General features: G+C 49.3%; 1 protein-coding gene across 2 annotated transcripts in view; it reads right to left on the bottom strand.

Annotated features, from left to right (window-relative positions):
• Positions 1-263: 263 nt before the first annotated feature.
• Ubtd1 (ubiquitin domain containing 1) overlaps positions 264-25,464 on the bottom strand; it is a 61,228-nt gene continuing 36,027 nt past the window's right edge. For both annotated transcript variants that reach the window (XM_028889397.2, XM_028889399.2), the window contains exons 2-3: positions 2,770-2,997; positions 264-1,331 (exon numbers count right to left, since the gene is read on the bottom strand). In XM_028889397.2, coding sequence (XP_028745230.1) covers positions 946-1,331; positions 2,770-2,997 — 614 coding nt within the window. In that variant the 3' untranslated portion in view covers positions 264-945. The remainder of the gene's footprint in view (positions 1,332-2,769; positions 2,998-25,464) is intronic.

The raw sequence follows: 25,464 nt of genomic DNA, 5'->3' as shown, positions 1-25,464 counted from the left end.
TGTACCCCTCCCCCCCATTTAACTGTCCCAGCAACTGCTGCAGGAAGCAGGGCAGGTGGGACCACCTCCACTTTAAAAAAAGTGAGATGTGTTCAGAGGTAAAGTGGCTTTTTCAGGACCCACGGGAACACAGAGGGGCTGGAAGCGACCGGGGCCCACAAGAAGGGCAGCTCAGGTTGGATGCTCTACTGTGCCCATCTGTTCCCAAACCAGCAGGAGCTCTGGGCTCCACCATGCTGTGGAATGCAAAGTCAAAGACTAGATGAGGAGGAGCAAAAGGCTTTATTGATAAAATGCAGATGTGTCTGTACACAGGGCCCTGCTGGGGCCGTGACCAGGCTACAGAGCCGACCCTGCCTGGGTTCCCGTTGGGGATGGCCCTGTGCAGACCACTGCATAAAGCCTGGCTACCTGGCCCTCTGCCTCATCTCTGCCGATTGTGCTGGGTGCAGGGAGAGGCAGAGAGGCCCGCCTCAAGCTCTCCAAGCCCTGGGGCTCACTGGTGATTCCCTCCCCTCCAGGGGACTGGCACTGTGCCCAGGGCAGAGTCATGGTGAGGGACAAAGGGGGGAGACAGCAATTGCTTCCAACCCTGAGCAGAAAACTGGAGTGAGCACAGTGGTGGCACCAGATGACAGATCTGGGGTCCAGGGTTTGCAGGCCGGCCCCCACGGCGCCAACCCTTGGTGGAGAATGCCAGGTGCCGTTTCTCCGACAAGGTTGACAAGGCCTGTGTGTGGCAGGCAGCTCTGTGGATCCAGCACCCTGGAAGGCAAGTCCCTTCATGGCTCACTAAGAGCCATACAGCAGGGTGGCAGGAGGTGCCCCTGAAGAAGACAACAGCGCTGGGAGGCGGCCACAGGCCGGGGGCCTTGTGCACCAGGCCTAGGCCCCACAGCCTGCAGGGGACCTCCATGGCCTCTCTTCCCAGGAGTCAGCTGTCTATCAGTCCTGGGGTGGTGGGGGCTGGTTGATGATGACCTGGATGACAAAGTCTTTTTGAATCTTGGTTTCCTGGAGCCGTGTGCGGTCTGTAAGCAGCTTCCCAGAGAAGAACCACCTCTGCCAGGATGGCTCGATGCCCTCCTGGCTGTGCAGCTGCCTCTTGAGCTGCCCCACTGTGTCGGGCAGGCTGGCACTGAGCCTCACGTCCTTGCCTGTGGAGAGGCGCACTTTCAGTGGGAATTCTCGGCGCACACTGGGGGTGGGCTCAGGAGGCTCCAGGCTCTCCTCCTCCGTGTGCTCCAGCAGCAGGTTCACAGGTGGTGACAGGCAATAGATGGGCAGTTGGTATCGATTGCCCAGCTCATCATAGCATTCACAAAGGGTTCCTGTGGGAAAGGCAGGGCAATCAGTGTAGTCTGGGGACCTGCTGTCATGCACAGAATCCCGTGTCCCCCAAATTCCTATGTTGAAGCCAATTTGGAAGTAATAAGGTTACATGAGTAAATGATAATGTTGGGATAATCTGATGGGATCAGTTTTCTTACAAGGAAAGGCCCCAGAGAACTCTCCGCATCCTCTCTCTCTGCCTGCCTGCCCTGCCTAGCATGTGAAAACAGCAAAGAGGAGAGAACCCTCACCAGAACTAAAATGGCTGGCACTTTCTCCTTGGACTTTCCAGCTTCTGGAATTGTGAGAAACAGATTTCTAGTGTGTAAGGACCCGTTTTTGGTACTTTGTTACAGCAGATTAACTCACCCACCATAGCTACCGCACAGTGCCCAGTCTTACCCCGTAGTCAGGACACTCTGGGACATCCTTATGACTAGAAGAACACAGGGCTGGCTCCATCAGTCATTTGTTTATTCAACATTTTGGCTGAGTACACATGGTAGGTGCTGGGCTGAGCCCCAATTTCCTTACTGCTATAATGTAATGCAAGTGGGATGCCTTCACCGAGTCTTGAGCATCCCCAAGTACTTATACTGGACTAGGTGATATTATGCACATCCTGAACACTCCTTTGTGATTGCAAGAGGCTCAGGCTTTAATGTGAGACAACCTCTGCTCGGGGCCACAAAGCTAGGAAAGGCCACAGGAAAGGGCCGGTCAAGACCTAGGTCTGTGACTGGAGTTCTACAACTGCTTTCCCTTCGCAGCCTAACGAGGGCGCTAGGAACTTAAATGAGACAATGCAGCACAAAGTTCTGGATCAGGACCGCAAATGCTCTGAGACCCTAAGTACCTCTAGCAAGCCTTTAGCTTGTAGGGCTTTTTTAAATAAAATATATATATGTATATAATTTATTTATTTTTATTTTATTTTCATTTGGTGCTTTGCCTACGTGTATGTCTGTGTCGGGGTGTCAGATCTTGGAGTTACAGACAGTTGTTAGCTCCCATGTGGGTGCTGGGAATTGAACCCAGATCCTCTGGAAGAACAGTCAGTGCTCTATCTCTCCAGCCCAGCTTGTAGGTTCTATTGGTGTCTTTCTGTCTTCTCATTAGGCAAAAGGGGATCCTGTTCCTCCTTCATTCCTCAACAGTCTCATAAAACCCAGACTGGCCTTGAACTTGAACTTCAGACTCCCCTGTGCTGGGATCACTGGCATGTACTACCATGCCTGGTTTTGTATCTTGTGTTTCTGGTTCATGCCAGAAAGAGCTGTTTAAATGAACCCGACAGCCATACATACATGCATATTCCTCCATCTCCACCAGCATAAAGAGAAACTACTGACACCTGGTGGCTTTCCTCCACCTCCATGTTAATGAACCCCGACACCCCCAGCCCTTGCAAGGATGGAGTCGGCGCTGCTTGCTTACCATGAGGCAAAGTGATGCTGGCTCCATCCAGGATGGCCTGAGCCAGCTCATGGTCATTAGCTTCAGCAGCATAGGCGGCAGCCTTGAGGGCATCCCAGATCTCCTTGCGGCCCTCAAAGGCAGGAGCTGTGTCCCAGAACTCATCTCGCTTGCTCCGCAGCTGCCCATCCGTCATGGGGTAGTCACTCTTCCACTTGAGCCGCTCCTTCTTCAAGGGCTCGTTCCGTCCTGGGCAAGACAGACACAGCTCAGCACCCGGCGCCACTTAAGCTGTAATTTGCCCCTCGCTGTCCCCGGCCTCTCAGGCACTTTACTGCACCGCTTCCTACGTATTTAGGGCACTGGGACACGTTCTTAACAGCAAGGACAAGTTAGGCATACGAAATACAGTTTTTGGCCAAGCATGTTCTTGTCTCTTTTATTTATTTTATATGTGTGTACCATGTGCATGCCTGGTGCCCAAGGAAACCAGCAGAGTGTTAAATCTCCTGGAACTGGAGTTAGGCGTGGCCGTTAGCCGCCACGTGGGAGCTCGAACTGGACCTGGGTCCTCTGTTAGAGCAGTAAGCACTCAACCACTCAGCCATCCCTCTAGCCCCCGAGCCAAGCACGTTCTGTACAGATGTATCATACCTCATCTTATGATGTACCTCTAAGTTCATCATAATTGAAAATATTCTGAGACCAAAACACACACAGAGTCTATAATCTACAGGCCATCACAGCTTAGCGACACAGTCCAGGCTGAGTGTCAGCTGTTTCCACAGTGGTGGTGACAGCTGCCACCCAGCATGGGGAGGTGTGGACTGGACAGTACTAGCAGAAGAAAAGATCAAAACTAAAAGCTGAGGTGTGGTTTCTACCGATTGTCACTTCTGCATCTTCTAAAATCAAAAGATCTTGGGCTGATGAGAGGGCTAAGTGAGTAAAGGCACTTGCTGCTAAGCCTATGATCTGAGTTTGTTTCCTGGTCCCACAAGGTGGAAAGAGAGAACCAATTCCTACAAATTGTTGTCTGTGGGTGTTGATACATGCACCACACACACACACACACACACACACACACACACACACACATCAAAAGAAGGTATCTGAGCCCTAGAACTGGACGTACAAATGGCTGTGAGCCACCACGAGAACACTGGGAACTGAACCGGGTCCTCTGCACTCTTAACCACTGAGCTGTCTCTCTAACCCTGACCACGTAATTTTATTTTGGTTTGATTTGGTTTTTCAAGACAGAGTTTCTCTGTGAAGTCCTGGTTGTCCTGGAACTCACTCTGTAGACCTTGAACTCACAGAGATACAACTGCCTCTGCCTCCTGAGCACTGGGATTAAAAGTGTGCACCACCACTGCCCGGGACAATGTAATTTTTTAAGAAAGGAAGAAAGAATGAAGATAGACAATAAAAAGATCTTAAGTTAGAGACTGTCTGCACAGCCTTTGCTGTTGTTAAAGGTTGTCTGATGGTTTTGTTTTATGAAATGTCTCAAGGCTGATCTGGAGTTTATAAGCTTCCTACCTCAGCTTTCTGAATTCTGAGATTATGAGCATGTACCACCACCTTTAACTTGTTTTTGGACATTTTTATCTTGCTCTTCAATTATAAAAAAAAATATATATAGAAAGCCAGGTGGTGGTGGCACACTCCTTTAATCCCAGCACTCGGGAGGCAGAGGCAGGTGGATCTCTGTGAGTTGGAGGCCAGCCTGGTCTCCAAAGCGAGTTCCAGGAAAGGCATAAAGCTACACAGAGAAACCCTGTCTCGAAAAACAAAAACAAAAACAAAACAAAACAAAACAAAAACAAAACAAAACAAAAACAGTATATAGGGGATGGTTCAACAGTTAAGAAGACCTGGGTTCAATTCCCAGCACCCACATGGCAGCTCACAACTGTCTGTAATTCCAGTTCCAAGGGACCCAACACCCAGGAGAAAACAACAATGCATATAACATTTTTTTTAAAAAAGTCTATGTTTAGCATCAAAGAAATCTGGACACAATCCGTGTATGTAAAACTAACAAGCTAAGACAGAAAGATGGGTGGGCTAACAAGGGCAGCACAAATGTATGCTGTAGCGGTGTCCCCGACGGCCAGGATGCCCTCTGTGGTTGAACAGCCTTGGAGCTGCACTTGGGCTCTTCCCACTCTATCAGAAACTGTGGTGCTAGTGGACTTTCCCAGCTTACACACTTGTGCACTACTGACAGGTCTGCACCCGCAAGTAGCTCAGCTTCATTATAAAACATTTGAATTGTTACTACGGGCCCCTCTTTTCAGCTTTTAAAGAGGATCATGGGAAGAATTACCTTACTAGAAAATCCAGCCCCCGTGACTCGGGAGGGGAAAAAAAAGTCATCATATGCCCAACCTTATAAATAGCTAAAACAATACCTTAAAAGTCCACAAAGCAGAACTTAATAGGCTGCCACTGGTCCCCTTTACCTTTTGCTATAAATAAACTTTAAACCAAGGAGAAACCCAGTAACAACCATTTACAGCCAAGTGTGCCAGAATACAGGTAAGTTCTTGGGACTCAAGATCTTTCTTCCTTAAAAAAACAGCTTTCTGCATGCTGGGCAAGCACCCTGCCACAGAGCTACACCTCAAAACAACCCAACAGATGGGAAAACCAAAAGTCTGTCATTTGTCTAAAGCCAAACAGATACTGAATGCATGGCTTTCTGACTCCAAGCCCAGCCCCTTACCACTGCTCTATACTGCCATTGGGAGAAAATGACTTAGACTTCTATCATTCAAAAGGTATGACTGGCTGGGTGGTGGTGGCATACACCTTTAATCCCTGTACTCCAGAGGCAGAGGCAGGCAGAGCTCTGAGTTCAAAGCCAGCCTGGTCTACAGAATGAGTTCCACGACAGCCAGGGCTTTATGGAGAAACCCTATTGCAAAAACCCAAACCCACCCCTCGCACACACAGAACCCCCTCCCCACACAAGAACCCCCACACACACCAAAGCAAAACAAAAAAGGAATGATTGTTAACAAGCCAGGGGTGTTGTGCTCACCCATAATTCCAACATTTGGAAGTTAGGGGCAGGAGGATCAGGGCTCAAGGTCATCTTTGCCTACATAGTAAGTTCAAGGCCAGATTGGGCTATGTTTTGCCTCAAAAAACAAACAAACAAATAAATAAAAAAGTGTATTTGTTTGCTTCTCTTGAGTACAGGAGTGTATCAGGATACTATTAAGTACACTGCTTTACACTCCTTTTCCTAGAAAGGAGTTAAGATATTTTCATGCCAATATACAATTTCAACTTTCCCTTTACTTCATTTTCTATTACTGTCAACTTTCCACATGACTAAAAATTATGAACAATTTGAGACTGCACAGCTGGCTCAGCAGTTAAGAGTGAAGGGAGGAGGCAAAAGCACCTTGTCCTAAGTACTGCCATTTTGACTCTAGATTCAATTTTACCTGCAGAGTGAAAGTTCAGGTTCCCAATACCACGGGGAGCTGGGAATCTTCCAGCAGTTGACCCATCTCCTCCTTAGACAACAGAAACAGTCTGCTATGCCCCTTAGTTCTCTAAAGCATTATGGCTGTTCCACACAGAAAGAACAGTGAATCGGATTGGCTGAACTGGAAAGCTCTCATGCTGTGTCGGCTGACAAGGATGGACACACAGGGAGGCCCAGGTCTCTGAACCCCGATTAGTGGGAGACTGTGGCTGTGACTTGACAACAGCCGTTTGTGGTGTTGTACTTATAAAGCCTGCTGCTGCCCTGCTCGGGCTGCCAGGAGCAGCCGGGCTCCCGAGTCCTGTCCTGCAGCCCTGATGGACCAGTGGCTCCACTTACGTGGTGATTTATTAAAGACTGTAAGTGTTGTCTCTCCTCCCGCGAGGTGCACAGCAGACAAGGTGTAACAAGAGCACTGGCTGAACTTCCGGAGGGCCGTCTGCTTCCCAGCTCCCACATGCCAGCACACAACTGTCTGAAATTCCAGAGCCAGGAAACCTAACGCCCTCTTCTGGCCTCCACAGGTACCAGGCATGCACGCGGTGCACAGACTTAGGTGTAGGCAAACACTCACACACATAAAATTACTAACATCTTACTGCTCTACCACATAGTTGTGATGAGCGGTTTCTTTTCTTTTTGTAGTGCTAGAACTGAGCCCAGGGCCTTGGACATACAGATGATTGTTCTATTTTTGAGGTGCATCCATGATCTAATAATTAAAAAAAAAAAAACAGCCAACCAATTCCTACAGCATCTGAAGAAAATTATTTCTGTTAAGTGTCATTTTTCTTGTTACCCAGTTCCAAATGATCTCCAATACAATTCCAGACCATGGTCAAGACTGAGGGTGGAGGCTTCTGTCCCTCAAGGGCACCTGGAGGTTCAGACATCTTAACCTGAGAGCTGAGAACTCATAGGAGCTAGGTGAAGCACCCAAGTTCTCCTTGGCCACACAACAAGTTAAAGGCCATCCTCATCTATCTACCTAGCAAGTTCCAGGCTGTGCTCTCGACAGGGTCACGCTACTGGCTGTGGCCAGGGTGCACTGGTTTGCTCCCTTTGGCAGGGGCAGGAGTGGAGTTACTCAGTGCAAGAGCAAGCTTTTCACTGGCCACCACTGATGCTTCTTATTTACGTAGACTTAGGCAGTAGGTACCAGGATGTGATTTCACAGATGACAGGGCAGATGCAGAGAGATTACATGGCCTGCCTGAGGCTGGAGTGAGAAGTTTTACTAAATCCTGTGGCTTGTACTCCAAAATACACAGTCCCCTGTGTGTGAGTAGAAAACTGTGGCCAACATTCAATGGAAAGTGTTCCTAGGAAATAAATCCTCTTCAGAAGAAAACAACTTCAAACCAGGCCTTGAAAATACCCCAAAGAGGCCAGTGTAGTGGTACACACTTTAATCCCAGCACTTGGGAAGAAGAGGCAGATCATCTCTGAGTTTAAGGCCAGCCTGGTCTACAGAGTGAGTTCCAGGACAGTTGGAGCTACACAGCAAGACCCTGGGAGTGGGGGTGGGGCAACAGAGCCAGAGTGGTGGCCCATGCCCCCAGTACTCAAAAGATAGAGGTTGGAGGATCACAAGTTTGAAGTCGGCAAGTATTACACAGTGAGTTTCATGCCAATCTAGGTTACCCAGTGAAACCTTTTCAAAAAACAAAACAAAACAAACAAACAAAAAAAAAACCCAACAAAAATAAAGGTCACAAGATGAAAGCAGTATGAGTCAGAGCCAGTGGGTGGCAGAAGAATCAGGCTTACCAGTACTTCAGACTGGGATTTACAGCAGGTTATCAAATAGCAAAGTTAAGAAATAAGAGTCAGCTGGGCAGTGGTGGTACATACCCTTAATCCCAGCACTCGGGAGGCAGAGGCAGGCGGATCTCTGTGAGTTCGAGGCCATCCTGGTCTACAGAGCAAGATCCAGGACAGTCTCCAAAACCACACAGAGAAAGCCTGTCTCAAAAAAAAAAAAAAAAAAAAAAAAAAGAAAGAAAGAAAAAGAAGGAAGGAAGAAAGAAAAGAGTCTTGAAAACATGAGCCAAGGAAAGGGGATTTTAAAGACCTCACAGAATTTAAAAGAGCCTTCTAGGACTGCTAGGTAAAAAAAAAAAAAAAAACAAAAAAACAGCCACAGGGTAACAATGGGAAGGAGGCAAACCTCGTGGAAATTATCCAGGAGTTGGGGAATGGCTCAGTGGGTCAAGGTCTCCCATGCAAGCATGAGGAACTGAGTTTAGATCCCAGCACCCGTGGAAACCTAGAAGCCAGCCAGTTCACCCCGTGAGCTCTGTGTCACTGGGATCCTGTTTTAAAGCAAGGTGGAGGGTGTTGGATGACGTCTAGCACTGGCCTCTGCACTTATGTGCACTGCACAGGCACATGTCATCTAGATGTCTACTCCCCTAACCTGACCTATCCATCTAGTTCAATTCTGGCAAAGTTACTTTTTTATGCTTGAGGACAGTTTTATTAGTGATGAAAAGGGAATTACCCTAGATCAGGCAAGCTAGAAATCCCAGCAGCTGCCTGGAGGAGGAGGAGCAGAGGGAAAAGGCCATGCTGTCTGAGTTAGCAGCATGGAGGCCCCCACGGCAGCAGGCGGCAACACAGCGGGATGGAGGCTTCAGAGACAACGTTAGGCATCGGAAAAAGCATACTTCAGCTCTTGCCGGATCCGAAAGAAAATGGAAAAGTGGTACTTTTCGGAGAGCTTCATGGCAGCTCGGCTTATAAGGACTGCCATGAAGCTGCTTTTTAAAATGATTTATATTTAATTATGTGTCTATGTGTGTGTCTGTGTATATGTGAGTGTAGGTGCTGACAAAGAGTGCAGAAGAGGGTGTTGGACCCCCTGAAGCTGAAGTTTCAGCTAGCTGTGAGCTACTAGATGTGGGTGCTGGGAACCCCACTCAGATCCTCTGAAAAAGCAGAATGTGCTTTTAGCCACATGGCTATTTCTCTAGACTGCCAATAAAGTTTTGTTATTGTTGTTTTGCTTTGTTTTTCAAGACAGGGTTCCTCTGTGTAAACCCTGCTTTCCTGGAATTCACTTTGTAGACCAGGCTGGCCTTGAATTCAGAGATCCACATGCCTCTGCCTCAGAGTGCTGTGATTAAAGGTATTTGCCACCACCCCTGGCTCTCAATAAAGGTTTTTTTTGAGACAGGGTTTCTCTCTGTAGCTTTGCGCCTTTTCCTGGATCTCACTCTGTAGTCCAGGCTGGCCTCGAACTCACAGAGATCCGCCTGGCTCTGCCTCCCAAGTGCTGGGATTAAAGGGATGTGCCACCGCCATTCAACTTCAATAAAGTTCTTTTTTTTTAAATTTTTTATTTATAATTTTCTTTTTTTAAAAAAAGATTTATTCATTTATTATGTATACAGTGTGAATGCCTGCAGGCCAGAAGAGGGCACCAGATCTTGTTACAGGTGGTTGTGAGCCACCATGTGGTTGCTGGGAATTGAACTCTGGACCATCTGGAAGAGCAGCCCGTACCCTTAACTACCGAGCCATCTCTCCAGCCCTCAATAAAGTTCTTAACTGGGAGTTTTCTCCAAGGAAATGGAAGGCCAGTTCTACAATTTTTATAAACGTTTATAGGAGAGATGGCTCTGTGGGTAGAGCGCTCGATCCATAAGCAGGAAGCCTGGAGTTCGGGTGACCAGAGCCAGGTGTAAGCACCCTCAGTTTGGTACGGAGACAGGAGAATCGCTGGGGCTTACTGGCTGTCAGCTCAGCTCTTCAGGTCAAGGAGAGAACCGGTCCTAAGGGAAGAGGGTGGGGGGCAATAGGAGAATATCTGACATTCTCCTTTGCTGGCCTCAGAATGGGCATGCGCATATATCACACCTACACATTTCCACACACATGAAACAAGAAAGGGGAGGAAGGGAGAAGGGAATATTTTTGTGGAAGAACAAAGCTGCTTTTGCACAAGAATATAGTAGGTTGGCCCACACTGCCGTTATCAAAGCCTAGTATAATTCTACAGTCATCACAACAGGTCAAACAGGCCAAAAGAACAGAAAGAGAGCCCAGAAATGGACCCAGGTGCACATAGCACCTTGCTTACAGCAAGAAAGAACATTGCTGAAGGGCACAGGGGTAGAAGGTGGGCTATTTGGTGTTTGTGTTGAGGTTACAGGTTTTCCATACAGGAAGACCAAACAATCCCTTACACCCTCTACCATCCACAAAAATCAAAACAAGATCAATGGAAAGAAAGGATGCACCGAGGAATCAGTTGGGAACACATTTTTTGGATGAACTTTGAAGACATTTTTGCCCTGAGAGGGAAGTAGTTCCCCTTGTGATTCCTGTGCCCTTTTCTCCTGCTTCTCTGGGTCTTGGTGACTACTACTTGATTAGCACGGTGCTCCATCAGGAGACATGGCTAGGAGCAGGGATGCCCTGGAGGATGCCCGGGCGTGACCTTCTACTCTCTGCTCGTGCTCTTTGGCTTCTTGAGCCTCCTTATGGGTTTCCTTGCTGCTACATGTCTTCTCTGTCTGCTGCTGCTTCTAGGTTGGCCAGAGGTCAGGTCTGGAGCATAGGCAACTCCTAACCTGCTGAGGACTGAGGAAAACGATACAACCGACTGTCAGTACCGTCTTTTGTCCTCTCTTTCCTTTTCTATCAGACAGGGTGCACACCTTTAGTTCTAGCACTCAGGAGGCAGAGGCAGGCGGATCTCAATGAGTTTGAGGCTACAAGGTGAGTTCCACGACAGCCAGGGCTACACAGGGAAACCCTGTCTCAAAAACCAAAACCAACTAACCAACCAACCAAACAAAACCCCCCAAAATGTAGGTGACAATCTGGCCCTGAACTCCTAACCCTAACCATCCTGTCCTAACCTCCCCATGCTAGAACTACAGAAATGTACCCGCATGCATGCTCTGCTAGGCACAGGTTTCCTACAGAAGACCTACGTAAGCTTTGGGACATTTTTAACATTACCTCAGCTGTGCCTGGCAACTGAGGTTACTGAGTTGTGACCCTAAGGACATCTGAACTGTAACTATGCACACATACCTCTCTCCTGGGTACTCTCTGTGTAACGGACTGATCTTCACAATAACATCCCTGTGGTGGTGTGCTGTACAACTGAGAGGACCCGAGTTCAAATCTCTAGAACCCACATAAACGAAGGGTGTGGCAGTATGGTGTCTGTAATCTGAGTGCTTCTATCTCACCTTGGAAGCTGTCTTTGTTCACAGCCTCTTTTGGGGGGGGGGATGCTGCTATGTTCATAAACCTCTGGGGTTCTCTCTCCTCCACCCAGACAGCAGCTAACTTTCTCAAGTGTCATTTACACTTCTTATCCATGGATTGACACTGCACATGAACCTTTCCAAGTATCCACAGCACTCACAACGACCCGTGATACAAGGCCTTACACACTTCCCTCATCTGTGGAGGGTCTTCTTGACATGAGATAGTACAACAGGGTGATGAGGCAGGGGCAAAGGATTGGCAGAGTTAACACCAGACAAGCAAGACCCCGGCCAGTGGCTCCAGAGTTGTTCCCCTCTGTGCCAGCAGAGGGCAGTGGCAGCATCTCTGGGCCAGCTTGGTGCTTTCATCAGTGGGTCAAACGCAGCATAAAAATATCAGCTCTCGAGGCACAAATGTGAACACTCACAGGACACATGCCTGGATGCCTGAGCCCCACATACTGGTGTGCACAATCAGACAAAATCCAAAACAGAAAGGAAGTCTTTCACCTAAGCATCTAAGTTAATTGATGATGGCTTTCTTTGTTTTGTTTTTTTTAAGACAGGGTTTCTCTGTACAGCTCTGGCTATTCTGGAACTCTCTCTATAAGCCAGGCTGGCTTCATCTGCCTCTGCCTCCTAAATGCTGGGGTGAAAGGCATGTGCCACCATGCCCGGCTTTGATGATGGCTTTTAAATTTTACTTTCAAGATATTTTGTAGGTAGTTGAATCAAACAAAACAACAACAAATTGAGGCTGGGGAAGTGGCTTAGTGAGTAAAGCACTTGCTACATAAATGTGAGGACCTCAGTTCAAATCCCCAGAACCCATGTAAAAGCAGGGCAAGGTCGTGCAGGTCTGTAATCCCTGTGCTTCATCTACAGTGAGCTGAGGGCACCCCCTCCCGCAACACCAGCCAGCTAGCCTGGTACCCAGCAGCAGACGACAGAGACTGGTTCAAACCAAGTGGAAGGTGAGGGCCGCAGCCTGATGCTATGGCTGCCACTGGAGTCGGGGAGGAGACAGGAATTAGGCCCTTTCCGCTGAGGACTCAGAGGCATTCGGTCTGAGGACTCGTGGAGACAGGATCTTCTCTTTTTGGCTGAGGAGTTGGCGAGGTGAGAAGTGGCTGTGCCTTGTTTCCTCTGATCTTCAGGCAAGTTTTTATTAGAGTACAACAAAATATCACCACAGTCTCGAAAAGATATGAAAACTCATATGCCACACAAATTGTTATAAATCTTATTAAGCCCATTTATTTGATATGCTATCAAAAGAACGAAAGTATATCCCTTTGACTCAACTTTTGGCTTTCTAGGAATTCATTCTAGGAAGAGAGAGAGCACTGTGACAAAGCTGTTCAACTCAGCATGGTCTCAGCTGAGAAAGCGGGAATGACTGAAATGCACACGACCAGGGGAAGAGGAAATAAAACCTGTGTCTGTACCAAGCCATTGTGGGCAGCCACTTTGTAACAAGGAGGAAAGATTCTAGAACAGCAAGTGCTCTGTTCCCCAGCTTCGGCTTCTAAAAAGCATGCATAATTATATAAATATTAAGAAGACCAGAAGAATTAACTTATACTGAAATGTGAATAGTGGCTATAACTGAATGGCAGTTACCAGTCAATTTTTTTTTTTTTTTGCTTATGTTCTCCAAATTCTCTACAATGAGAATTAATTACTTCTGTAATAAGATTATCATGAAAGTTGTTAATAAGCACAGAGGACACATGGTGTTTTGGGGAGCAGCCAGAGAAAAGCTGGAAGAACTCAGGAAGCCAGTGAGTGGGGCTGAGGACGGTGGTGAGCCAAGAAAAAGAGCCACAGCTCCAGGGTTTCAGCCCTGGCAGCCCAGTTTTGTTTAGGGCCAGGGCAGGCTCTGCTGAGTTCAACGGCAAACCATCCAGTGGCAACTACTTAGGACTCCACTTCTCCTGCGTAAGCTCCAGTCAAAGATGGGGTAAAGGAAACGCTCCTTGCTCGGGATGAGGCCCACAAAAGACTTTAAACACACTAATTTAGCAGTCAAGGCACATCACCATAGTAGGGATAGAAGAAACATCTGCAAGGTCCTGGGTTCCTATGCTCCGAGTGGGCAGGCAATAGCAAGACACTTGTGACTGGGCAGAAGGTGTGTGTGTGTGTGTGTGTGTGTGTGTGTGTGTGTGTGTGTGTGTGTGACCAGAGTGGTCCAAGCCTCACAGTGATGGCATGGCCCTGCACTGGAGCTTCCTGGGTGCCGCTGAAGAGCACAGACTCAGGCTGGCAAAGCTCAGATGGTTCGGCAGGTAGAAACCCTTGCTGCCTAAGTCTGATGACTTGAGTCTGATCCCTGAAACCAATGTGTGTGTGTGTGTGTGTGTGTGTGTGTGTGTGTGTGTGTGTGTATGCGCGCGCGCATGTGTGGAGGTCAGAGGACAGGCCTGGGGGTATAGCTCAGTAGCAGAGTGCTTACTTAGCTAGCATGTACAAGGCCCTGGGCTGCATCCCCAGCATGGGAAACAAAAAAACAAACAAACAAACAAAAAAACCTATTTGTACCTAGGTGTGGGGTAGACATCTGTGATCCTAGAACTTGGGAGGTAGATACAGGATGAGCTAGAGTTCAAGGTCATTCTCTGCTGAATACGAAGTTTAAAGCCAGCCTAGGCTTTATCAAACCCTGTCTCCAAAACCAAACCCCCAAATAAAGCCCTAGCTGTAAACATAGAAGAGGAGTGGAAATGCTATGATAACGCACAGGTTAACATAAATTAGCTCAACACATACATGGTCTCCGAAATGGCTGCAGAGCTGACTTGGGGAGGGAGGGAGGGAGGGAGGAAGAGGGAGGAAGGGAGGGAGGAGAGAGCAAGAGGGCACACTGTCTGGCTTGGGGAGGATAATGATGGTGGCTGCTGTGGCTTGGCCTGGATAATGAGCAGTGTCTGGCACTGCCACCCAAGGGAGGGCAGTGAGAGGAAAGCAGGAAAAAGAACACTATAGGTCCTTCCCAACTTGCCTACGTGCCTGGTGGTGGTGGTGGTGTGGTGGTGGTGGTGGTGGTGGTGGTGGTGGTGGTGGTGGTGGTGTGTGGTGTGTATGTGTTCACTCCCAACACCTGACTCAGACTGCTTAAGTCAAAATGACTACACAGAACAGGAGTTCTCAGAAACACAGGAAGGCACAGCACAGACAACAGCCCAGTGCCTTGAGGGTGTCAGGCACAATGCAGATTCTCAGAAACATCTGTTGAATTGAGAATGAACTGACAGAGCAGGGACACACAGACACAGACACACACACACAGAGAGAGAGAGAGAGAGAGAGAGAGAGAGAGAGAGAGAGAGAGAGAGAGAGAGAGAGAGAGATTGGGTCTTGCTATTTTAGCCAGGCTTCCCTACAACTCCTATCTTTCTGCTTAAATTTCTTGAGTGCTGGATTACAGGCATGCGCCACCACACTGCCTTCCCTGGGATTACAGGCAGGCGCCGCCACACTGCTTTCCCTTTGCTCTTCATTTCAGACCCCAGGAGATTCTTCCTGTGGTTCAGGGACTAGTGTAACTGCACCCCTGAGATGTGATACTGAGCTGGAGACCAACAAAAGGGAGCAGAGACTTCCCAGGGCAATCCTCCCAAGCTATGAGCTGGCCCTATTTATGCCTGCAGAAGTCCCTCAGCTATTTCCATGCTCAGTTACCAAGCTCCACCCCAGGCCTGGTGCCAGGGATGGGGCCAAAAGTGTCCTTCCCTGAAGTACTGACTATGGACAAGCCTGGGCTTGTGCTAGCTGAGAAGAGATGACGCTCCTCTACACAGAAGAAAGCAAGAATCAGAGTCACTTGGTCCCAGCAGTCTTAGCTCAAGGGCCCATCAGCCTAGGACAAATTCTTGAATCTCCCCTTGTTCTTCCCATTGTCCCCAGTAGTTTACAGCTGAATGCAGAAGTCTGCAGTGACCCACCTGGCTAAGGGGATAAGAGGTCAGAAAGAACCACTGGCCCTGGAAGGATCAGCTCAGCCTAAGAGGGTGTAGCCAGAAGAAAAGCCCAGGTAATCCCCCAGGAAACATAGTATTTATAGCCAGACATAGCCTGAGATGACCCTCAGAGCTTGGGTTACCTTTGATAGAGAAGAAGAGAGAGGACTGTGCTGGCCCAGCTCTACTATCTGGGACTCTCAGCAGGCCTGTGGGCCTTGCCTCCCCATTCCCTGGGGCCCACTCCAGGACATAGGGAGGGGAAAGGGTGGAGATGGTTGCTAAGTGACAAGCCAGACATCCTAACCTGTATCTCCTCCAGATACAGAGGTCTCAAGTGGTCCTGGGCAGGGCAGAAAGATCAAGGCAGGAAAGCTCTTGTCCCCTGGGACTCGATGTCAGCTCTGGGACGGCACCATGCCTAGAGCACTGCACTTCTCTGCCACCATCCTTTTCAGTGGCCTGAAGCTCAGAGTCCCTGCAGTTTGTCTTCCTGATCCTAGGGGCAGCTCAGCATCTGGTGCAAATGAAGTGAGCAGACAGAATGGGAAAGGCGGGATTGCTGGGAAGAACGCCCCGCAAATAGGGACGAGGACCGTTGGCGAGTAAGAAGACAGGCAGGGGGACAGGGGAGAGCCTGGGGGGCCAAAGCCAGTCACAGAGTGCTCAGTGAGATGCCTGCAGAAGGACAAGGCACTGGATGCCAGAAACCAAGCCCAGAGAGGGCCGGAACCTCTGCGGTAAAGGGAGCTCCAAGTGTGGCCAAGAGAAACAGCCTTACCCAGAAGTCCCAGGGGCAGCTATGGAAAAGGACAAGGGGGCTCACAGAGCAGACAGCCTGTGCTTTCACTGCTCTGAGGCGGCACATACATTCACAGGCGGGCCACCCTGGGAATACTGGGGAAGAGGCGTGTCTGCCCTCTGGCCCCAGCCCCCAGCCTGGCCCTCCCTGCAAAGTCAAACACGAGCAGTTAGTACCCAGAGCGGGCACTAACCAACCACGCTGGCCCACTTCCTGAAGAAAAACCGGCCCATGTGAGCTTGAGTACACACCGAAGCGCCACATGTCCTATGGGCAGCAGCTCCTTAGCTGCGGCTGGTCTGGAGGGAAGAGGGCACAAATGCACACACAGCAGGTGTTGACAAAGTTCCCACACTTAAGTCCACGTGAACTTGGACAATTCCAGCTGCTCTTTCCTTGTGGTGACTGCACTTTCCTCTTCTCTGTACTGATTCGTTTACAAGTGCAGCTGGGGTCCTGACCTGAATGAGGTGGGCAGAGGGGCTCTCTCTGGCTAGTGAGCACCTGTGTGAATGCCAGCAGATGTCCTCGCCATCCTGTGCCTCGGTGTTCTTCTATGTGGCAAGACCATTTCATGGGGTTGCAGTAATGGCTAAGTGTGACCACTCTGCCTAGAGCTTCAATGAAGGATTCTAATCAAGCCAAGTCAATACTGTGCATTACCACAATGCAGTCAGAGGTCAGCATCTTCTTTGTGAAGTTGCTGGATACTGAAATATTTGAAAACGCTTGCTCTTCACTTCCGAGTGCAGAACACAGGGGTTAAGCGAGGTTAGGTTTCATGGGGACAAAGAACAGGCTTGGAGGACCTGCCCTCCCGTGCAGGCCTCACGGCACAGGGTCAGCGTTTTCCCTAGGGGAGAAGAGGGAGATGGCAGCTAATAAATAAGTCAGGAGCTCCTTGGGGGTTGCTGGAAAGGCCTCCTGTATCTGGCCAGCTCCCTTTGCTACCTTGGGACTGTAGGGAAGGAAAGAGGAAAGAGAGGGAGGGAAGAGCTCTCTCCACTGTTTCTGCCCAGGTAGCCCAGCTGTCTCAGCTGCCATCACAGGGGAAAAACCCAGTGAGTACCAGCCAGGACACTGTGCCACGCTGGGCTCCATATTACCTGGTGTCAGAGATGTCATTCTATTAGCTAGCACACAGCACCGAGGGTGGGGCAGAGTCTTGAAGCTTAATGTCACCGAGTCAGCCCTTCCTTTGCTGATGAGGGAACGGAGGCCAGGAGGTAAGTGCCTCACTCCGGGCCCTGCATCTCTTTCCCAGTTGCGTGGAGCATAAACTCCGTCTATTAAACTATTCCACCAGCAGAGCAAGCTAAATTCTAACTGCATATGAAAATACCTGGAGCTGAACACGGGGACTATGGCGGGAAAGGCAGCAGGTAAAACAGAAAATGAACAAGGTAACAGGAGCTAGAGGTTCAAGCCAGCTTTCTGGATCCTGGATCCCAGGCCATGCCCAGGACTGGGTGCCCAGGTCCTTCACAGGCTTGAGGAAACACTTATCAGCTAGACCCTAACTAAGCACAGTTGGCGTGGGTCTCAGTAGTGGAGACCAGTCCCCCATCTCATTCAACAACCCTGCTTGGGAAAACTGCTACCCCATGAGGAAGCCTACCTCCATTGTGGATGAATCTGAAGGCAGAAAGCAAACACTAATACTAGTTACTCCTCCTTGGGCTACATGGCAGGAATGGAACACAGATACACAAATCTGTGGACTCAGATACTCCCCCACTGAAATCATCTTGATAAGTCCCCTGTAAGCTGAAGACAACAAAACAAAACAAAAACCCCATAATGCATTTAATACACCTAACTTACCAAACAGCACAGCTTAGCCTAGCCTACTGTCTTGGTCCATCTTCTGGTACTCGAACAGAAGAACAGAGAGTGGGTGATTTAGGAAGAAAGACGTCTATTTGGCTCACAACCCAAAACCATGACACCAGCAATGGTACCCGATAGTCAAGCTAAGTCAATACTGTGCATTAGCACAATGTAGTTAAGGTTCCCTTCTTCTTCATCAAGTCGCTGTTGTTTTCAAAACTTGCAAACTGTTCTCTTTTCCACAACGTGCAGGAGAATACAGGGTTAAATGCAGGAGGTCTTGTGTTGCAAAAGGCAAAGCAGAAAAGCCAAAGAACAAGTGGGCATGCGGTTAGGAAAGGAAAAGGGGGCAAACACCGAAGAAAACATCAAGCCACTTCTAAGATGGATCCCTAAAGGCCCCGCCACCGCAAACCATTCAACTAGGACCAGGCTTTGCCCGAGTTCTATCAGACACAGATCACACCCAACCATAGCACCTACTGTGCACATGCTCGAACTCTTCTATTAGCCTATACTCGGGCAAAGCCTACTTCACAATAAAGTGTCGAGTAGCTTGTGCTATTCATTGAACACCATAGAGAAGGCAAACAACAGAAGAGTTGCAGAAGATGCTTTTGTGCCACTGAAAAGTCAAAAGTGGTAAGTCGAGACCACTGGGTTTTGGAACCTAGACAGAAATGAGCTTGAACATGAGATCCATTACTACCTAAATGGCCTTGGTAAGGCACTAGATGGTCATCATCTCACTTGAGGGAGGTTGGAAACTGTATGAAGCTAGATTTATGTATGTACACATAAAAACCTAAATCCTGGGGTTGGGGAGATGGCTCAGTGGTTAGGAGCACTGCCTGTTCTTCCAGAGGTCCTGAGTCCAATTCCCAGCAACCACATGATGGCTCACAACCATCTATAGTGGGGTGTGATGTCCTCTTCTGGCATAAAGGTGTACATGCAGATAGAGCACTCATATACATAATAAATAAATCTTTAAAAAAAAAACACAACTAAATCCCACAAGAGATTTACTTAACACTCAAACCCACAGGCTCTTGCTTCCTTAATGTGTACATATACACACAAATGTGGCACACATTTGCTCTAGTGGAAGCACTGATTACTGTTACTGTGGTTATTTCTGTAATTGTTTTTTTTAAAAAAACAGGTTTATTTTTATTTGTGTGGGGAGATGTGGGTCTGTGGAGGTCCCATGGAGCTGGAGTTACAGGTGGTTGTGAGCCACCCGAAGTGGGTACAAAGAACCAAACTTGGGTCCTCTAGAAGAGCATCAAGTATTCCTAACTGCTGAGCCATCTCTCAGTTTCTGTCATTAACACTACTATTTGAACCTGCCCCCACTTCCATCTCTTTAGCCGGCTCCCTGCTCTTCACTGTTCTCCACGCTGACAATCCCTACTTCCTGCTACTGCTTCTCCCTTCGATGCTGAATCAGAGAAATGCACAGACACAACTTACCCAGACTTAACTGGAAGAAATGAAACGCCCGAGGAGAACAATAACCAGGATGGAGCCTGGTGGCTGCAATACATTTCCCAAGAGGAAAAGCTCTTAGGCATTGACTTAGTTAGGTTAGCTGAGAGGACTGAACAGCCCAGGGGAGGCACAGCACCAAGTATCACCGGCTCCTGTGTACATTTCATCTCTGCCTCACAGCAAACGTCACACCAAGTATGTTTAGAACTCCTGGGGTCAAGCTGGGCACGTGGCACCCATCTGTAATCACAGCAATTGGGGGCAGAAAGATAAGGAGTTCGGGATCATATTGGCTAAACAATGAGTTCAAGACCAGCCTGAACTATAGAACTATCTCAAAACAAACAAACGAGCTCTACATATTACGATCAGAGCTAAAAAGATGATGCTCTCCCTGGTGTGGCTCCAGTTTTCTCAAGCCCTCCGTTAATTTAATCAACATTTTGTCAGAAGCCAGTAAGGAGTGCTGTGCTATTATGTTTCTGGTTGGCATTCTTAGTGGAGTGAACTTGGAATCACAAGTCCAATTCCTCTCCATCATGACACCCTGCATGGTCCTCCAGGCACATCTACCCAACCTGAATGCCACTCTTTTATTTACCCAGTTTCTGTGAGCTGTTCAAAGTATGCACAGCGACGCCCAACACTTCTGAGATCTGGGACCCCATCTTTTCAAGGATCATCACCCACTTCCTCATGCGGCACAGCCTGCAGCACACAACATTTAGTTTACAGATTGACAGAGAACTCACTGAGCACATTTATGCTCCAAAGCCAAGTTTGGGCCTTGCAGGCAGCTGTGCCTGACTCATCCCTTCCCCTTCCTCCTCTACAGCCTGACTCACCAGCCCTGGCAGACCCTGTCCCCCCTGCTTTCCTTCCTTAGCACTAAGGGGTCCAGACTTCTAGCCTCCATCCATCATGATCCAGGACTGAAGCCCCAACATCAGCCCTGGGTTACACTCCCAGCTCTTCCCCATGCTGTGCTGTCCTAGCAAATACTTGACTATCAACTACTAGAGGACAGATTCTTGAGGACTGATACAGCACGGTCCACCAGAAATACGAACCCCGCCCCTTGAGGGGACAGATCTGACTTAATTGCTCTGAGTCTGCTCCTCGCTCCAGCACCACAGGGCTTTAGAAGCTCTCCAGATGGTTCCAATACACAGCCATGCCAAGAAGCACTGATCAGGAACTTGCTACCCAGCCAAGCTGGCTGCTTTCTCTGTGTTTAATCAGGCCTCTGTGAGGGCCTGGCAAGGGGCGCTCTGGGAGAACCCGGTTCCTGCTTGAGGCTGACCATCTGCACAGTCAGGCTGGATAAACAGCAGTGAAGGACAGCTCAGGGGAGGCCCTGTGATTAGGGGGACCTACATGCATGTCCAGAAGGCAGTCACCTCTCTGCAGATAGAACAAACCAAGCCCCAGCCCAGGTGTGTGGCTTGGGAGGCAGACAGCCCTGGACTGGTTCCTTGTGCTCCTTACTAATATGGCTGGCAGACCCTCTCCCTCTCCCTGACTCCACTCAGCCTGAGGCCCGAGTTCTGACCAGTGTGACCAGAGCTCAGATACCTTCTTCTGTGGGGACACAAAGGCCTCTTCCTACAGGGCCAAGTTGTGGTTGTATGCAGAGAAAACAGTCAGCTCCGAGACAAGGGAAACGAGTAGGAGAGCAAAGAGAGGGATCTGTTTCCTAAGAAAACCCCACTCCTCCCCAGCTGCTCCAGAATGAAGAAGGGAAAAACCTGACTCATCAGTGTCTGTGTGACTCACAGGCAGGCAACTCACTTGCCAGGACTGGGTGGGCAGTCCACAGGGGGCTCCCGACTGGAACTGTGCACAAATAAAGTGCATCCTTTTAACCCCACAGCTGTGCCAGGACACATCCGGCCACCAGCTGCTAGGCCTGGGTGGCTGTTCCGGCAAGAGCACTTAGCTCCTCGAGGGCCCCCAAGAGCCCCAGGCTCCAGGGGCTGGTTCAGGAAGTGGGAAAACCAAAGGGTTTGGACCATCAAGAGGCGGCTTTGCAATCAGAGGGCCCGAGTCCACCTCTTGATGCTACCTCACAGGTGGGACCCAGGACAGCCAAGCCTGTGGTCCTCAGTCTCCACACAGGTAAACTGGGAGTGATAAGACAGTGTGGTGGTACAGTCCTATAACCCAAGCACTTGTGAGGCTGGGGCAGAGGAGCTTGAGTTTAAGGCCAGCCTGGGCTACACAGCCAGACTACGTGTCAAAACAACAGCAGCAGGAGCAACAAAGCAGTCAGAAACACGGTCAAGAGCTGGGCCTCAGTGGGCAGAGACTCCCACTCCCTTCACAGAAGCCTAACAGGACCCAGATTCCTGGATGAGACCACAGCCCCCATCTTCAGATGGGTCAGAGGCAGTGCCACAGTGGGCATAAAGGCCAAAGGTGCTGGCTGTGCCCAGCTGGTTGTGGAAACACCTGAGAAGCTGCCCAGGTCTCCTAAGATATTTATTTTGGCAATGCCTAAAGAAGTGGTCTTGGAAAATGGAGCCAACAGTGATGTATGTCCCCCAGGAGGGCCCTGACACCTGAATGGAGTACTGGGACAGCCAGGGCCCCAGTGTTCCCACAAAGCACATCCCAGGCCTCTAGCCAGGCCACAAAGCAGGGTCTCCTAACGAAACAGGAGAAGGTGTCCGTGTCCCCCTGCTCAGGCCCTACAGAAGGGGCTGATGAAGTGGGCAGGTGAGGCCTGGGATAATAACACTCTGAGACTGAGCTGCTGCTTTCTGCCTTTTTAAAAAGCAAAATCTTATCCCTACCCATACTCCCCCAGCTACCTCCCCACCCCTATCCCAGAGACTAGAAGGTAGTAGAAGGCTTTCAAAGAACCTGTTCTCGGAGGCAGGCAAATTGGAGTGATTCAGGGGAAGCAGGGTGGAGTGAATAGACCACTCCTGATATCTCCACGAAGACAGCAGGCTTCAGGACACATGGCCTCAGCTCCCACTGGCAATACCTACCCTGGGCTTCTCAATGGGAGCCACTGGTGGAGTAGGAGGCCTTCACCTGGGCATCATTTAACTAAGCTCTGTGTGAATTGGGGCATCTCAGAGAGCAGGAGATTGCCTGGCAGGTCTGGGGCAGAGCATCCTTGGCTGGGCCCCTTGAACTACAGTTCAGAGTTGCTTCTAGCTTTCCACTCAGCTCCAGTCTGCAATCTACCCCACTGGGAAGCCTGCTGCGAGTACTCCTGACCCTCCAAAACACAGCTCCTGCACACACACTGGGGGGGGGAGGGGGAGAGGGAGAGGAGGGAGAGGGGAGAGGGGGAGGAGAGGGGGAGAGGGAGAGGGAGAGGGAGAGAAGAGAGAGAGAGAGAGAGAGAGAGAGAGAGAAGAGGAGAGAGAGAGGGAGGAGAGGGAAGGGGAGAGGGAGAGGGAGAGGGAGGGAGGGAGAGGGGGAGGGAGAGAGAAAGAGATTCTGTGCCCTATCTCCCAAAAAGACCTAGGAGAGACTCTCTAGTCCTTGGACTCTGTGGCCCCACCCCCACCCGGAACCATTTACAATGGAAACCGCTCCGATTGTTCACAGTCATCCTTGAAATGTTCACTGGCCTTCTGGTGAGGCCAGGCACAGTAGATGCCCAAATGAGAGTAAGTCTCCGACCAGACAAACTCAACTCCTTGTCTCAGCTGAGAATGAATCACACAATGATGCACAATGTTTTTTGGTTTTGTAATACAGTATGCTCACACTTGTTATGAAAATATCTGAATAATTTAGGAAATCCTTGGAATGTGTGCTCTGGCACATCTTTCAAAATATACAAACATACAATAAATAAATATGTAAATTAAAAACTGAGACAAGAAACCAAATAGGTAGGTACTGAGAGTGGAGGCACGCAGCCAGTCTGCTGGAAACATACACCCTGGCCCACTGCCTCCTCCACATCTGCCAAACCAGCGGCTGGAACCCAGGGTTGCTCATCCCTAAGGCCTCTAAACGAGGGCCTGGGTGGGAGTAAGATATCCTTTGCCTGCATTTCAGACTTCTCATTTCACCCTCCTTACAACATAGTGAACTACCCTATCGTTGGCTTCTGCTGTTGCTGGAAGAGCAAGCTCTGGGCCTCAGTTTCCCTTCGGGGTAATGATGGCAATAGAGAGGGGAAGCATCTGATGGAGACCCAATCCCAGGAGGAGCTCAAGAGTCCATGGGTGGGCAGTGCCTGCTCTGCAGCTCCTGTCCCTGGTGCTGATGGGGCTAACCTTGAGCTCCATGCAGGGTCACACTCTAGTTTATAGGACCCTACTACCCCACCCACAAGGTAACCCAATTCTCTGTGCTCAAATGACAACTGGGGGTGGAGCCAGAAGCCTGAAAGCAGGAGAGGGGGGTGATTACTTGCTGCTAGGGTGTGCAGGCCTAGACAAAAGGGTCATGGCCCAGATTCATTTCAACACCTAATTCCTTAGCACCCTCTGGGTTGAAAGGCCTGAGGAAGTGAGGTTGATATTTTAATTAACTTAAGAATATCCAAGCCGGGCGGTGGTGGTGCACGCCTTTAATCCCAGCACTTGGGAGGCAGAGGCAGGTGGATCTTTGTGAGTTCAGGCCAGCCTGGTCTACAGTGCGAGATCCAGGAAAGGTGCAAAGCTACACAGAGAAACCCTGTCTCGAGAAAAAAAAAAAAAGAATATCCAAGACTTAAGGACTGCCTCCTCACTGAAGTCTGCTCTTCCAACCTGGCAAAGTGGGCTCCCTGCCCCCCACCTCAGCTCTTCTCCTAATTCAGCTACTGTTAACTCACCACCTTGATCCCATCTCTCCTACTGGACTACTGGAAGAAAGGCTCATCACTAGGGCAGGGCTTGGGCCTGCCCCTCAGAGTAGTCTAGGTCCCTGGCCCAGAATGAGTTTTTGGTATTCCTTGGGTAGGTGGGTAGAGGATGGATGGATGGATGGATGGATGGATGGACAGATGAACGGACGGATGGCTAGACCATCAGACACACAGTGGGTGGCATAAAGGAGACTCAGAGGCTGTTTCAAAGGGCAGGTATGGGAGAAGCCAAGGCCTTCAGTCAGGAGAAATAGCCAATACAACAGGCAGAGCCAGCTCTGATGAGTTGCCCTGGACCTTGCGTGGTCTAATGGGTGTCCTGCCCACATCCCACAGTCCTCCTACTTATACTGTTCTCCGTAGATAGATGAGGGCTCCATAAATATCCGAACTCATGCCTGTGGTATGGCAATCAGGGTCACTTCCAAAGTGAACTCTAGCTATGGCACTCACTGGATTGCCCTGCTTTTTGTTTGTTTTGTTTTGTTTTCAATCTGAGCCCCTCCTGACCAGCTCCAGTCTTAACTGGTATGCCAAAGGGAAATTCCCAACTCTGTCAAGACAAAGCTCTTATTTTGCCTCTCTCCCAGGTCTCAAAAGTAGATCTCTCCAATTCCATTCAGATAACACAGTATGTTGTTAGCTGTTTTTGTTTTGTGATAGGGTCTCCCTGTGTAGCCCAGTCTAGCCAGGAACACACTATGTAGCACAGGCTGGTCTAGAACTTGTGATCCTCCTATCTCAGCCTCCTGAGGGCTGGGATTACAGGTATGTGTATATTACTATATCTACTTTACAGGTTAACTTCTTAATGATGGAAATGCTGGCATGTCTGTCAACTAAAACTTGGGACCAGAATATGCCATAATGAACTGACAGGATGCTAATTCAAAAGGATGAATGTACCTGACTTGGTAATATCTTAAGGCCAGAGATGGGGGAAGGAGCAGAAGAAGTGAGAGAGAAAGCCAGAAGAGAAAAAGAAAGCTCAGAAGCTCATAGTCTCTGGTGATCTGTCCTTGAATGTAGTAAGCTTTGCAGTCAGCCCCCAGCTCACAAATAATGACGAC

This window comes from Peromyscus leucopus, chromosome 1, assembly GCF_004664715.2.
Source record: "Peromyscus leucopus breed LL Stock chromosome 1, UCI_PerLeu_2.1, whole genome shotgun sequence".
Classification (NCBI taxonomy): domain Eukaryota; kingdom Metazoa; phylum Chordata; class Mammalia; order Rodentia; family Cricetidae; genus Peromyscus; species Peromyscus leucopus.
This window is presented reverse-complemented; position numbering and strand designations above follow the sequence as displayed.